Source organism: Barbus barbus (assembly GCF_936440315.1).
Source record: "Barbus barbus genome assembly, chromosome: 19".
NCBI classification, from domain to species: Eukaryota; Metazoa; Chordata; class Actinopteri; order Cypriniformes; family Cyprinidae; genus Barbus; species Barbus barbus.
The window spans coordinates 13,244,706-13,260,826 of NC_136747.1; the positions used below are offsets into that span (position 1 = coordinate 13,244,706).

General features: G+C 37.0%; 1 protein-coding gene across 1 annotated transcript in view; it reads right to left on the reverse strand.

The window, feature by feature from the left end:
• LOC306885119 (CUB and sushi domain-containing protein 2-like) overlaps positions 1-16,121 on the reverse strand; it is a gene marked incomplete at its 3' end in the record, with an annotated part of 288,472 nt that overhangs the window by 100,621 nt on the left and 171,730 nt on the right. Inside the window, 7 exon segments of the mRNA XM_079441463.1 lie at positions 2,374-2,561; positions 3,740-3,878; positions 4,347-4,541; positions 5,883-6,209; positions 7,944-8,126; positions 14,319-14,431; positions 15,161-15,264. Coding sequence (XP_079297589.1) covers positions 2,374-2,561; positions 3,740-3,878; positions 4,347-4,541; positions 5,883-6,209; positions 7,944-8,126; positions 14,319-14,431; positions 15,161-15,264 — 1,249 coding nt within the window.

Sequence of the window (16,121 nt, forward strand, 5' to 3'; positions counted from 1 at the left end):
TCTCCTTCAGGTCTCATATTGAATCTATAGTGAGAAGAGTAAACTATAATTTAAAACTATTATATCGTTCAATTAATTGTTTCTCACTACCGATTAGATTAAGACTTGTAACTCAGCTATTATTTCCCATTATTGATTATGCTGATTTTGTTTATATGAGTACAACAGAATCATGCCTGAAACCCTTAAATGTTGTTTATAACAGTCTCTGTCGATTTGTGTTGAGATGTCCGTTTCTAACTCATCATTGTCATATGTATCAACAATTGAATCTTTTATCACCTAAGGCCAGACGACAGTTACATTGGTTTCAGTTTGTTTATAAATGTATCTTTTTTAATTATCCTTTTTATTTGAAGCAATATTTAGTCCCATATAGATCAACTTATGGCCTGAGACACCTTGATCATCTATTTTTTTCTGTCCCAAATACTTTAAAAGAAGTTGGAAGACGTGCCTTTAAATTTAAAGCTCCCTCTGATTGGAACAGTTTACCTTGTTCCTTAAGGTCTATCTCTTCTTTTTCACTTTTTAAGTCAGCCCTGTTAACTCATTTACAATCCTGTGATCAATGCAAATGTTTCTCTATATGAATGTTTTTTTTTTTTTTTTTTTTTCTTCTTCCAAATAAGGTTCTCTCCTGTAATACTTTGAAAGTATTTTATATTGTTTATATGAATATGTTTTGGATAGAGGAGGGACTGGTTGGTTGAATGTGCTGAAGAGCTTTATGTGCGAGTTTGTAATTGTGTGTAATTGTTTGATGTTATTTTAGGACCCCCTCGAAAATGAGATGTTTCATCTCAAGGGGTTATCCTTAATAAAATGAAATGAAAGTTATCGGCCATAACTTAAAACAATTATCAGCTAATCCATGTTGGTCAGACTTTTAATATTGGTGCATCTCAACTGGTGCATTTATGGAATGGTATGCCTATTCGGATCATTCAAAAGTTGTATCATTCTTGTAGACACAAGTAATACCAAGTCTTCGACAGTGCTTTCTGCTTGAGTTGATGTACTCAAAAATTTAAGATGAACTGAGATTTATAGAGAAACAACAAGGAAAGGTTACAAACATGAGTCATACCAGCATAAAAGCCATTCTTTCAGTTCAAAACTGTGCCCAGTGTTGGGGAAAGTTACTTTTAAAAGTAATGGATTTCAATATTGCGTTACTCCCTAAAAAAGTAATTAATTACGTTACTTCACTACTTTTTATGGAAAGTAATGCGTTACGTTACTTTTGTGTTACTTTTTAAATATGAGCAGGGCTTGATTGATTTTAATACAAGCAGTTCTAATTATAGCAAATGTAAAAGCCCTTTCACACCAACAAATGTAATGAATAAACCTCAGACTGAAGGAAAAGTCAATTCACGTCTGTAAAGTAGAACGCAGGAGGTTCAACACTCTTCAGCAATAAAAAAAAAACAATGAAGCACAAAGTTTTTTGCTTATTAGTATGGTTGAACTAGATCATCAATGATCAGCAGCAAAGACATTGGTTAATAAAATGGGATTAGATACATTTGTGTTGTTTAGTTTTAATTCATTTTGATGAATACTAAATCTTTTTTTTGCGAATGGGATGAATTAATGCACATTCACATTTAGTCTAGAACTACAGTAACAGCATGTTCACACACCGCACTGGCAGTCAATAAATGGGAAAAAAGTAACTCAGAAATGTGAAAAAGTAACTCAGATATTTTCTTGTAAATTAAAAAGTAATGAGTTACTTTACTAGTTACTTGAAAAAAGTAATATTACGTAACTCGCGTTACTTGTAATGCGTTACCCCCAACACTGACTGTGACAGAGCTAATTCTACAGCCTCGTGTGCATCAATGCGTGTACAGTTTCTTGTGTCATGTGTTTGCGCATGACTGAAATCATCTCACAACACAATCACCATCCTATTATATCATAATTACAGGACCTGATTAAAATCACTGCATATTAAAGACGTGACTATTATTTATAACGATACCTTCATAGCTGCTAGTATTCACAGGTATCTGTGCTATCAGATCCTTATAATTGCAGCCATGAAATGCATTGGAGAAAAGATAATATCAAGCTGTATCTAACAAGCACGCTTTGACTAAATTCTGAGTATTGTAGCACACTTTAAATATGAATTACATTTATCACGTTTTTTATTTTTTTATTTGAACAATGCAATTACTAGTTTTGAGAGATTTTACCATGTGCATTCTCTAAGCAAGTACATAAGTAAGTATTTATAAGTAAATTACTGTGGTAAACATTCTTTGAATTACAGCATACATATATTATAGAAATAAATATGTTACCAAAATGACCCTTTTCAGATCAAACAGTAATAAATACAATAGTAGATCATCATACTCTCATATCGGATGCGGAAACCAATGTCAGAGTGACTCTTGTCTGTGGTGAAGAGCAGGTACAGGAAGTTGGAGGTGCTGATGAGGAACTGCGGGACCTGTGTACCCTGATAATTGCCAATCAGAGGGGAAGAAGGATAGCGTCCGTCCCGTACCTCAAAAACATCGTAGTTAACCTCTGTCCGGAATCTGTGGATCAGAACAGTGCTATACATCAGCATGGCAGCTTCATCACAAAGTGAGGATACATGGATTCATCACAGTCCTGTTCGCTTGTGTTCCTGCAGGATATCACACATTTACAGTTAGAAAAGAGATACTACATCATTCAAACTGAAAACTCAGCTCACTCAAAAGCAGAGCGAGCTTTGGAGTTGTTTGTTTGAGTTTCCTGCAGCAGCGGCCCGCTAAAGCCCTGCTTTCTGTACTCAAAGTCAGATGGAAAACATCAGCTTTCCCTCCAGCCTCACCTTTAAAAAAAATTCCCAACAACAATTGATGGTAGATGTAAACATTCATACTAAACACACAGTAAATGAAGAAACCTCAGGGACCAGTGGAAGAAGAACTACACACAACAGTTACGTAGCAGGAGAATCAGTGGACGAGACTACATCAATCCCAGGTGAGCCACAAACAAATTCTAGGGACTCCGCCAATAAGACAAAACAATGCAATCGGGCAATCAATCAATCAATAATAGTTATTCTGTGCTTTTACTATTTATTATTCTTCCTTGTTCTAGCTTGTCCTATTCTGGGGTGCGCATCCCAAAACTGTTGCATGTTCCGTCATTACCAACAGAGTTCAATGGAGTTTTGGGAAATGCACCCCTGGACGATGTTTGAAACTTGCCTCAAAATAAATAACTCGCCTTGAATTGCCCACTTGCAAGATAATATGGATAAAAGCATCTGCTAAATAAATAAAATAGAAAACAAAACAAAAATTGAAAACCAAACAAAATACAAAATGACAAAACGAAAAAAAAAGAAACAGAAAACATAACCAAACAAACAAAATAAAACAAAAGCAAAATGGAAACTCTCTAAGCAGTGAATTGCATTTGATGTCCTTTTTTAATAAATGTTCAACAATCACATATGACTGTAGATAAAGCCATTCTATATAAGCACAGGTACGAGATATTTATATTGATTCAGAACAAATCCTTGTGATAGCTGGGGAAATGAATAGCCAGATATTCTTATTCCAAGTCTAGAGTGAAGATCTGCAGTGCGCTAGTGACCTATTTATGAAATGATGATAACCAATAGAATGAAAGATAGGAGGGGAAAATGAAACCAGGAGGCTTATTAAGAACAACATGACAGTTCAGAAAAGAGAAATCGAAGTCTTGTACGTACTTGTCAAAGATGATCTTAATAGGATATCCTGGCGGAGCCTCGATGATCCACTCACAATTGAGGGCCTCTTTATAAAGCTCAGGCCAGCCTGGGGACAGAATTATGCCGCTAGAAGCCTTCAGGTTTCCACCACATGGAGCTAAACAACAGGAGAAGATGACAAGATTATTTTGTTGCCAAATTTTAAGGCCAAACTTTTTTTTTGTGATTTTTACATGCTGAATTTTAACATTTAATAAAGTACATTTTGACCTGCAAAACTGCATAGCATAAAAATATTTGACCAAGAGAGGATCTAAACATCACAGATTGACATCTTGACTAAATCCAAAAACAAAATTTATGAATCTGCAGGTTTAAAGTTTTGCATTGTTGATGTTACATTTTAAAATCTCAATATCTTGTTCTTTGTCCGCAGCTTTATCCACAACATATTCAATTCCGTCTTCTCGCCCTAATACTTAGTGTTTTTTCGGTCTCTCTCCAAATGTACTTAAAGAAGAAACAAATTGAACAAACTTTCTAAAAGTTCAGTAAAGTGCAAACGCAGTTAGAGGATATAATTGTGTTTTTATCACAAGGCGACTTGTGAATTATGAGGACAGACCTTCACAACGTGGCACAGCATTGTCCCACACAACATTTCCATCTTTGAGAATGCAGGAGATGGTCTGAGATCCGTGGGTCTTCATAAACCCCTCCTCACACAGAAAAGAGATGGAGCTGCCAAGCTGTAGACTCTCACCAAAGCGCTTTCCGTTGACTGGAACGCCAGGGTCAGGACACTCGTTGTGCCGGAAAGCTGCAGGGAAAACAAAAAACAAAAAACAATGAAGCAAGAATATGAAATATGGAAGAGAACTGCAAGATAACTTCAACCTAAAAGGTCAAAAAGCTGGGAACAGCTACAACAGCACTTTATTTATTGTATTAAATCATATATATATATATATATATATATATTTTTTTTTTTATTTTTGTCCAGTGCCAAAAAATGTGACCAAAAAAACAAAAAAAAACAGGTAGCTTTCATGAATGGACAACTTTTACAAGGCCCCATATAAATTAAAGAGGGAGTTCTCAATATGGCCACTGAACTGAAGCCTTTTCGGCTCATCGTTTCAGCTGTATAATTACACTAATTAATTTTAGTTAGAACAAAATATTGATTTATGTGCCTCCCTAAGTTTCTTGCTTCAGTGGGAAGCTTGGAGCTACTCAGTACCCATCGACAGGACTTCAGAGAAGATGTATTACCAGCAGACAAAATCTCTCCAGAAAATCTGTTCATTCCGGGTACAGCACAGCACTAACAAAGGTCATGGGTTCGATTCCCGGGAAACGCAAGAAAACTGACAAAATGTATCATTTTGGATAAAAGCTTCATCTATCATAGACGCATTCAATGTTAAACTAACATTTTTAAAGCTCTTATTGCGTTTCCCTTCATGCATTAGACATGAATTCCTTCTTCGTGATAAACATGTGGTCTCAAAAAGGGTCTCAAATGCAACAATTGTGCATGTAATCCATCACCATCATGTGCCAACATGCCCTTCGATTGAGTTTGTCATCTTCTTAATTAACATGAATGATTGGAGCATCCCTCCCACTCCCCCAAAAACACGCTGCATGGGGAGTCAAACCATGTGGGATCACCTCCCGACAGCTTCAATTAACTGTGGCTTTATTTAATTATACATGTATTTATTTGGAAATAAATTCTAATTAAATCTCTTGTTGTTCTTCCTCACATGGATACTCAAGCATCTATCAACTCCACTGCCATATGCTATGCCCCGTGAAAAGTGATTTCTGAAGTACAACAGATATTGAGTCGTGAAATACAGACAATTCTCTCCTGAGGGGAAATAACATTTTCTTAATCCGTCTCATATAACAAGACAACTTCTGAGCTTTTTTTTAACTCCCAGAAACTTTTCAAATGTGGTGCATGCCACCACTGACAAAACATCTGAACGCTATTGTTATCTATTATACATTGACTTTTTGGTCTCTAACTTCAATGTGACGATAGACTTAAAAGTATGAACAGGTTTGCCCAAAATAACTTGAATTAATTATTCATTTTTTACCACAGAGAATAAAAAGTCATGAATCTAGAGCTGTCTTTAAAACATACTGGTGAAAGTGATGTTGAAGCCACGTTCTGTGTATGTGTGATCAGTCAGAAACTCCAGTCGGGCCACGTGGCCACTGGTAGTGATGGGTGATGGCAGCACATCTCCAGAAAAGGTGCCCAGAATTGGTGATTCTGCCTTGCCGCCGTCTTTAATAGACAGGAAGTCAAACTGTTTCTCCATGCTCAGGTCGTTAAAGGCCAGGTTGATGCGGCTCTCGGGTTTGGCGATGATCAGCCACACGCAGTGCATGTTGTTTCCGTACTCCTGAGGGTAGTTTGGTGATAACAGGACCCCAGATGGAGTTGTGAAGTTGAAGAAACACGAAACTGAGAAAAGAACAAAGAGATAAAACAAGCAACAGTTAAGCACAGGAGGCGCCGTGTGTCAAACTGTGAGGCAAACTCGAGATTAAAACTGCCACTGAAGCTAAAATCAATTCACAATGCATAGGGAGGTCATTTATTGTTGCTTAAACAATGCAGCAACACAGGAGAGGAAATATTACAGCTTGGAGGATGTGCACAGTGTGATAGCAGCATCTGTAACTGCAACTTATAATACCTCTCAGACCTTGACAAGACATTTTCTGAAATGTTCACTTTTTTTACTTATATAGCCTACACTCTCAAAAATAAAGGTTACAAAAGGTTGTTGTTTTTTTGCAGTGATGCCATAGAATAACTATTTTTGGTTCCTCAATAGTTCTTAAAATAACCATTTCTCTTAATGTGAAGAACATTTTAATAATCAAAGAACCTTTTGTTCCATTATAAAGAGCATTTTGTGCAACATACGTTCCCTATGGATGTTAAAGGTTCTACATGGAACTAAGGATGTTATTAAAGAACCTTTATTTTTAAGAGTGTACGTTGCGTTTCTTTGTTACTAGTTTCTCCTAAACAATAGGAGCCAAGACAACCAGCAGCAAGCCATCCATATGTTAATTTCCCCTGAAATGTATAAAGACTGTGGCTTTGTGGAAACATTTATCTATTGAAATATTTATCAACCAATGGTGTGACTTTGGGGCGGGACTAACAGTTTGTCTGACCAATTGGAAGACTGAATCTGAATCCCTCAGCCTGGTAAATAAACAAACCCTACCGTCAAAAAAGAACAAATATATATTTTTAAAACTATTTTTTCTTGCTCATATATCCCGGCAAAGCACACCAAGTGAGTGGCTAAAATAATAGTGAATAAAAATATTAGGTGCATGATACCCCAGTGTACTGTGATCTTGCCTATTGCAGAAGATAATAAGACTGAAGATGCTGCAGAGAAAGAGAGTGTTTATCTGATGGGAATATCCGCAGGCATTAACTCATTTTCAGGATTTGGGACAAAGCTGAGAGGGCAATAAGCATCACTAAATAGCCACGGGGAGAATGAAAATGAGCTCAGTGGTGGACTGAAGACGAATCGTTACGGTTCCACCTCAAATGAATGACTTTTCTGTCTGAGCTAATAATAATGTCATAAAATAGCAGAAAACAAAGTTGTGAGTCAACTGCAATTCCATTGATGTAATAGGATAGTAGCCATTATAGTGACAAATGACTGCAGTCTGGGGCAAATTGACGGTATACATGAATCCAAATAATAGAGAAAGAACAATAATATCAAAACAAGTTGGACAAGCATTAACTGCCAAACAACATTGTATGTTATGACACTCAATTCAAGCAAAAACCTTACTTAGCGGTAGCAAACAAGAAAATCAACTGACTGAATTTTTACAAACACGTCTCTTTATATTTTCCTGCTTCTAAAACAAGCTTTTTTTCCAGTTAAGTTAAATTTGTTAACTTCATTATAAGACCCTAATACAGTAAATAAAGGAACTAAATGCACTGAATGAACTGTCGCTTTGGCAATGATTTAATGGCTCAGCCAGGTGCGAAGGTGAGGAAGTTTCGGCGGGGACAAACTGTGCTAAAGACACTCCCATTAGATTCACTTTCTGACGTGCCCAGACAGTAATAATGGTGCACTATCCTCCCAGGTATGATCATGTGGGTGTGGAAAGTAATGCATTTTGGGTAAGGTCTGTCACTTACACACACAGCTTGGCTTCTTGGCTGACCACTGATTATTTTTCTGGCAGGTAATGTTCTTTTTTCCTACCAGCTCAAAGGCTGGAAGGCACTCAAAATATAGCTTGTCTCCATGCCGGAAGCCTGTGCCTTCTCTCTTGCCATAGGCTGGGATTCCAGGGTCTCCGCATCCACCCTGGTCAATTTCTGAAAAATAAAAATAAGCATAAGACAGCTTATACCTTGGGATAAAAAAAAAATGTTTTTCCATCAGGGTTTTAATGAGAAAGAAAGGTCAAATGTAAGGTCAGTATCTCTGTACCCCATGTTGAACATATATCATTTCGGCCTATACTAATTTAGTCATTCATTACATTACTCTCTCATTTTTCTTTCTCTTGCTATAATAAATACATGTTGTAATAAGCATAGAAATGCATAGAATACAAACATTTGTTAAAAAAATATCTATTTTTTTTAAATATTGTAATTTATAATTAATGCATTTTTATAGTATATTCATTTGATGGCAAAGCTGAATTTTTAGTAGCCATTCAAATTATTCTTATGTGTTAGTTTGCTGCTCAAGAAACAATTTTTATTATCATCAATGGTAAAAACAGTTGTGCTGATTAATATTTTTATTTTGGAAACGGTGGGATATATGGTCTGTCACCATCTCTATGCCACATCTTTTGGAATTTTTCAATAATCACACACACTTACACAACTCCTTTGAGTCTTCCTTATTCACTCCATCTGACATTAAAGCATATTCATGCAAACCACCTCCACTGCTGGCCCAATGGCATCTGTGAATGGCTTGCTCTCCTAATGAATAGTCTTTTTTCACTCTATTCCTTTATACCCTCACCTGTCTCAATGTGTCAGGGCTCATTTAGAATCACAAGGCCAAAGCAAAAGAAAGAAGCCACTACTCAGAAAGAGACAGAGAGAGAGAGTGCTACAGAGAACAATAGAGTGAGATACCTAGACACCTTTTTTCACATTTTCTGATTATGGGAACATATACAAAGTTATGTTATGAAACTCTAGATAGCGCAGGCTCAACATTAAAATACCTGGCAAGTGCTTGCTGTAGCAGTTGCAGTGTGTTTCAGAAACCCTCCACCTTCCCCAGCTACACCTGTATAGATCTGCAATGGTGTAATTTCATGTATGCTATATATGCAGGGTTACACTATATATTGTATATGTGCAGCAGCGGCATTTCTTACATGCTACACACAAATATTTGATTTAAAAAGGTGTGACTCATTCCCACATCACTTTAACAGAGCAGAGGATGTATTAACATTCAGATGTGGCTTGATGCTTTCCAACCTCCACATACTGCCAGAGAAGGCAACATTTGTCCAGTTCTGGACTGGTGACAGGCCTCTGCCTGGACTGAATCTCTATCCTTTATCTTGGGATTTACACCTTGAGTTTACTTCTGACCATATCAATCAGGTAAGGCAAGAGGATTGTGAGAGAAAGTGTTTCCTGAGCTGACAAATGTTACGCAGCAAGTCATCCCTGTGGGAGTGTTTGTATGCATGATTCCTTAAGTGTCCCAGCTAACATTTTGTTACATCTGTCTTCTGCTTGGTGACAAACAAACTGTCTCTGAGAGCTGACATGTGCACTTTCATAAAGGGCGGCATTTGTTATTTACCCATTTCAAATTTCCTATGATTTATTCATGTCACTATGATTTTTTAAACTCTGAGAACACAGATGGAAGTCATTGACTTCCTAATGAAGGATTAGTAATAACGCAGGAAGGCACGAGTGCAAATAAATCCATTCATCTTTACCCAACATACAAGTTAAGAATTATTTTTCCCCCCAGCATGCACCTGGGGTCGGCAATAGGCTACGCTCCATCTGTATTCAGCCATATCTCAGTGTTTGTAACAATTCATATCCAGAAACACAAGCTGTGATACAGATCTGTATACGCGCATATACATTATTAAGCAGCACAACTGTTTTCAACATTTTTAATAATGTTTCTTGAGCACCAAGTCAGCATATTAAAATGATTCTGAAGAATCATGTGACACTGAAGACTGGAGTAATGGTGCTGAAAATTCAGCTTTACCCTCACAGGAACAAATTAGTTTAAAATACAGTCAAATACATTTTTTTTTTTTTTTTACAAATTGCAATATTTAAAAATACTTCTGTTTTTACTGACAACAGTAAAATATTGTTAAAACACTGACACGAGCAGTTCCCTCAGCACCCCACCATTCAACTTATGAATTATATAAATGCAGAAGATGCGTAGGAAACAAAAATGAGTGAGAACATAAGAATCTTAAAGTGATTTTTTAAACGTGAATCCTCTAGTGTATAGCAGAAGAGGATATGCCCCTGGCATGCCCGCTTTCTGTGTGTAATTTTTTTTCTTTTTTATAGCAGAGATCAGATCGTACATAAGAAAAGAAATATATATATATAACAGAGTGTTTGTCATCAGTTATGATGTCCTGTTCTTAATGGAGCATCAAAGATGTTCGGATGTCCATTAGCCTCAGAGCAATGTAACATGCTGACATGTGGTATGATTGACCAGCAAACCCTGACGTCATCTAACTTCTTTGCAGGCAGTTGCCTTGAGGATAAGGTAAGTGTCCCTGCTATTGTAAGCTATTTGGACTGGAACATATGTACATATATGTTATATAAAGACAATGGACATACGACAGTGATCTTTATTGTTTGGCGGATTTTCTCAGCAAATATTGATATAATTGATTTGTTTATTAATTAAATTAATTAATTGCTATATCATGTACTTATGTATGGATCTAGCTTAAAACTAGCATTGTCTGCATTGACTTTCTGAACAATTATGCTTTAAAATCTGAAAATTTGAGATGCAATAATTTAGGGGTGCATCTTATCCCGCAGGCAAGGAGGCAGAGGTTCAAAGAGAATCCTCAACTTAATTAAGTGTCTCTCATTGTTTTAATCATGTATTGGGGGGGTTGTTGGGGTATGAACACTGCTCCACTTTCGTCTTATGTTTCTGCAGTGGATAAAATGCATAAAAAACTCAGGGCCTGGAGGCTTATTGTGGATCTGACAGCAAATATTGTTTTGTAATTTATGAAATATGCCAAAGTCCCCCATGTGCGGTGCAATTCTGAAAGAGGGCCAGGATGAAAGCTCTGTTCTTCTCACTTCCAATCAGACACAGACTCTGAAAACTGAAAATTAGTAGCTGCTCTTGCATGATATCCTTCCCGTCCCATGGCCCTCATTCCAGCAAGGTTAAACGATCACAGGCTGCTTTGATGACCCTTGCCACATGTGCTAAAGGTATAATGGTGAAGTGAGAAATAGGAAATAAAAAAGAACAGGCTGTCCCCGTACTCTCAGTAGATACACAGAGAGTGCAGCAAATAGAAGGAAGCAACAAGAAAATTGAGAAATTTGCTCAAAGGAAATTATAAGGTGCGAGATTTGACCAGCTATGTGTATAACATCAATGTGGACGTCTGCCAATGACCTGATTATAAAATGTCTGCTTTACCCTAAAAATTGCATGCAATCAAGAATAAAGTAAACAAGGCATCCCAAAGAAGCCCACCCATCTGATTTATATGAGACATAAGTGATGCAGAAGTAAAGGAGGAAAAAAAGAACAAAGCATTTTTTTGATTACAGTGAAAGATCATCACTGCAGTGACAACCACAGTAAGAGTCTTCAACTGAGAATACTCTATTTACATGATAATTACAAAATGTATAACAACAGTCCTCCAAAGCAATATGACAGTTTTGTAGGTGTTGTACAGACGTTTTAATTAGGAATGCCAATCAGTTTTTCCCCTTTTCTTTTAATTGCATTATAATAAATAGTTACAAAAATGATTTTTTTTTTTTGCTTCGCGTCCTGTCTAACAACGCCCTTCAGCCGTGATTTATTCACGATACAGCACGGCCTCAGAAACCTTACTGCTTTTATAAAACGGTTACCATACACACAAAAAAAAAATATTAAAACCCCAAATTTCTGTATTGAAATGTTACTTTTTTGAAGCAAGTTCGTTAAGTGCTGTCCTTCCGCTAAAAATAGTTCCTGACAGCAACAGTATACCGCAAGGGAATGCTCCGAACACACCTCTCATCTAATGGAGCTTAAATAAAAACAGAATAGAAGCTCTTATCATCATCAGCTATGTCATTTTTTAATTTTTTAACACCCCATATGATATTTTCTCACACACATACATCTGCTTATGTCTCAGCATGCGAAAACGTCTGTTTTCCGTCTTTTAGTTTTAAAAGAGACCGATTCGCGGCGGCACAGCACGATTTTACAAGCGTCATTACAGTGTAAACTGATAGACATACAGAATCATACCTGAAACAGAATATTAATAAATTCAGTAATATTCCCTCCTCAATTCGGAAACTGCAGTCTTTCACACAGATGCGCGCCGCACACACATCATCACATCTCATTTAGATGGGGGGAAGGGCGGGGTCCCAAAATTAAAGATGAAAGATGCAACATAACGGCAGTAGGGGTCACTCATACTTCATTAAATAAATAGCAAACAGTTAATTCTGCCGAAATACATAATACATTAAACCGGTTTGATGCTATGGATTATTTATGTTGCTATGGGGTGGTTGCTAAGGGTGTTGCTCAGTGATACACAGAACCGATGGGTGAAGCGGTCATAGCCGTGCTGTATTGTGAATAAAACACAGATGCTGACCAATCAGAATCGAGGAACGGAACTAACAGTTTTATATATATAATATTATAAATACACACACATATATGATCACATTAAATCATACTTTATCACATTTAGTATTTTTTTAAATAATTAAATAATTATATAGCAAACATTGCTGTATGACAAATGTACAATTCAAAAATAGTTTATTTAATTAATTATTATTAGCAGTAGTAGTAATAGTGTTAGCCATTGAAAATTCCAGAGTATATATTTATTTAAATCCATACTATGGAAAGTCAATGGCTATCAGGAACGACATGCATTTATTATTTTTGAGGGGGCACGAGTGAAAGGGGGGTTGTTATGCTTTATGTGACATAGTAGTAGGCTTCATATTTATTTAAAATTCTCCTTTTTATTCGAAATATTCCTAAGCATGTTAACATAGCCTATCATGAAATATCTTGATTCTCAAATATGCGTAAGTAAATGCATTTTGCACCTTTATAGATCACGTTAGCTGATCTATAATGAGCGATGGGTAGCCTAATGTTAATATAAACTATGCATAAATCTCGTCTTTTTACTTAAGTACCATATATTAGTGTCATAATATCATAAACTTTTTAATATGACTGACTTTGTATTTAACGTGGGCTTTATAAAAAAACAAAAACCTTGTAAATGACTAATTTAGTACAATTTTCTGTTTGTATTTGGCATGGTATTTATATACAGAAATTGCCTTGGCATGCATATGATACGCATGTGTTTGATGTGCATATAATATGCAGTTTTCACGTGTATATGATACGCAGTTTGTTGGCGTGCATATGATATGCAGTTTTCGCATGCATATAATGCGCATCTACCCCACACCCCGATCCTACCCATTGCATTTCATATGCACACTAAAGTCAATTTCTGCGTATAAAGTACACCAAGTAGAAACAAATTTGTGTATTGATATGCACTTTCGTTAGAGGGGGTTATGAATTACTTATCTGAACACCTCTGACTGGCCGTTGCTTTCATAAGCTCAACAGAATCGTGTGTGATTGGATATAATGTGCAGCCCTGTAAAAATGCGCCTGTCTCTGGCTCAGTGCCAGCCAGTGAACGCAGATTTGAATTTAGCAGCTGATGTGTTGTATTTTTGTCCTTTGAAAGCTGCATTCAAAATCAGCTAAAAAATCTGAGGGGGCACATGCCAAAATATCCTTTTTTTGTGTCCAACAGAAGGAAGAAACTCATATAGGTTTGGAACAATTTGAGGGTGAGAAAAGACGACAATTTTCATGTTTGAGTGAACTATGTTTTAAGGAATAGTTTACCCAAAAATGAAAATTTCGTCATCGTCTCACCCTCATGCTATTCCAAACCTGTATAACTTTCCTTCTTATGTTGAACACAAAAGAAAACAGTTTGAAGAATTCTGAAGAACCAAATGGTTATTGGTCCCCATTGATTTTATAGAAATATAAATACTATGGAAGTAAATGGGAGCCATCAAGTGTTTGATTACCAGCAATCTTCCAAATATCTTCATTTATGTTCTACATAAGAAAGCAACTCATACAGGTTTGGAACAACATGAGGGTGAATAAATGATGCCGACATTTAAATTTTTGGGTGAACTATTTCTTTAAGCTTACTCTAAATCCAAATGCAAAGAGTTTCCTCAACTTACCTTCATAAGAAACCTTGAAGCCCAGGGAGCCACTCGTGTCATCCGTTTTAAAATTGAGCCACATCTGATGGCTGGTACTGACCACCAGATCTGGAGTCGTAGTGCCAGACAACCTTAAAATCAAAACAAAACAAAACAGAGAAACATTATAAAAAGTGATTCTTCACTTTCAATATGTACTCCATCATTTGGCACCTCTGAGGGAACACTGGGAGTTCCCTGATTCCCCCGGCTCTAGCCTTAGGGGACCTGCGGAACTAGTCCATAAGGGCTTATGAGACCTGCTAATTAAGCACATTAGACCATCAGGGGACTCTGAGTAACCAGAGAGAAAGCGCCCAGGGACACCGGGCCATTCAAAAGGAACACAAGCACTTGTACACCTCTGCCAGAGAGTGCACATAAAACGGCATCGATAAAACTTTATGAAGACCATAAATTTCAGCACAATTAATAACAACACACTCAGCAACGTTTCCGGAGCATCTGGTGCGCAAATCTGCATTATGGGGCATCAACGTGTGATGCGCCTTTTGGAGCAGGAGTGATCTTGTTCTAACATTGAGACTCATAGTGATTGACAATAAAGCTTGGGGTATTTTTTCCATACACTTCTGTTCAGAGGGGTGATGAAATGAGATGAAATAGAGGGGGGTTAAAGGAAGGAACGGCAGTGGAGGAGAGAACGTAGGGGCTGAAGAAAGAGAGGACTTTGCAGATGAAAGAAGATGGGGGCGGAGGTTTATGCGCACAGAGAGGAGAGTTTAAGAACAGGAGACACAGCCTGGGAGGAGTCTGAGAGAGGACAGAGAAGAAAGCAAACGAGGAACAAAAGTACTCACACATGAAAGACTGTCCGCTGATCGCCGATTACAGCTCCGTCTCCCACAGTTAGAGTATCGTAGCCTCGCTCCAAGTCAAACTCCTCAAAAGTCAGCTTGATCACCTACACACAAAGAAGAATCGGAGTCAGCTTTCTAAACTCGGTTAGAAAAATATTTTTTTTTTCTTCTTCTTCTTCTTAAAAGCATTTGGTTCATCATATTCCCCTTTGGTGTGAAAGGCCATGAATAAATAAATAAATAAATAAATAACAAAATTAGTTTTCTTGTGGATGAGCAACCTAATTATACACCAGACATTTCATAATATTTTTGTAATCAGTAATTTTCAGATTGCACACACCAGCTAACAGAGGAGACAAAAAACTCTTTCTGCAGTTGTAGAAGAAAACAAAGAAAGAATTTATGCATTTGATTTAGGAAAATGACGAGTCAAAGGTGCATATTTCTCATTCTTCTCCAAGATGAAAACAAGAATGCAGAATTTTTTATACAAAAGGAGAAAAGAAAGAGTTATGGAAAGATGAACAATTAAATATGAAGGTTTATTGCTGATAAACAATAAAAAGAAATACTGAAAAAGTATGAATCAAAATAAACAAAAAAGTACAGTCTGTTCTCTCTTTTCAAATTGGCTGCCACATTTCCAACAAATTCTTAATGTTTCTGGAGTGCTGGGAGTCCAACTCCTAATGAAAATGCTTATATAAATGCAAATTGCATTCTGTCCTATGGTAAACACGCTCCGCAACAAAGAGTGCCAGAGATGGAGTGGCAGCATTCTAGGTCACACCGGCAGTGAACAAGATTTCATCCTCCTTTACCTCCTCTGAACATTTATTTTCTCAATCCTCCGCCTCAACGGGGGGCGTGTTGCCCACCTCAGTTAATCCCAGCGTGTCCTGTACGGTGTGTATGATGGTGAGTGACAGCGTTGTGGGCGGGGCGATCCTCGGCTGAC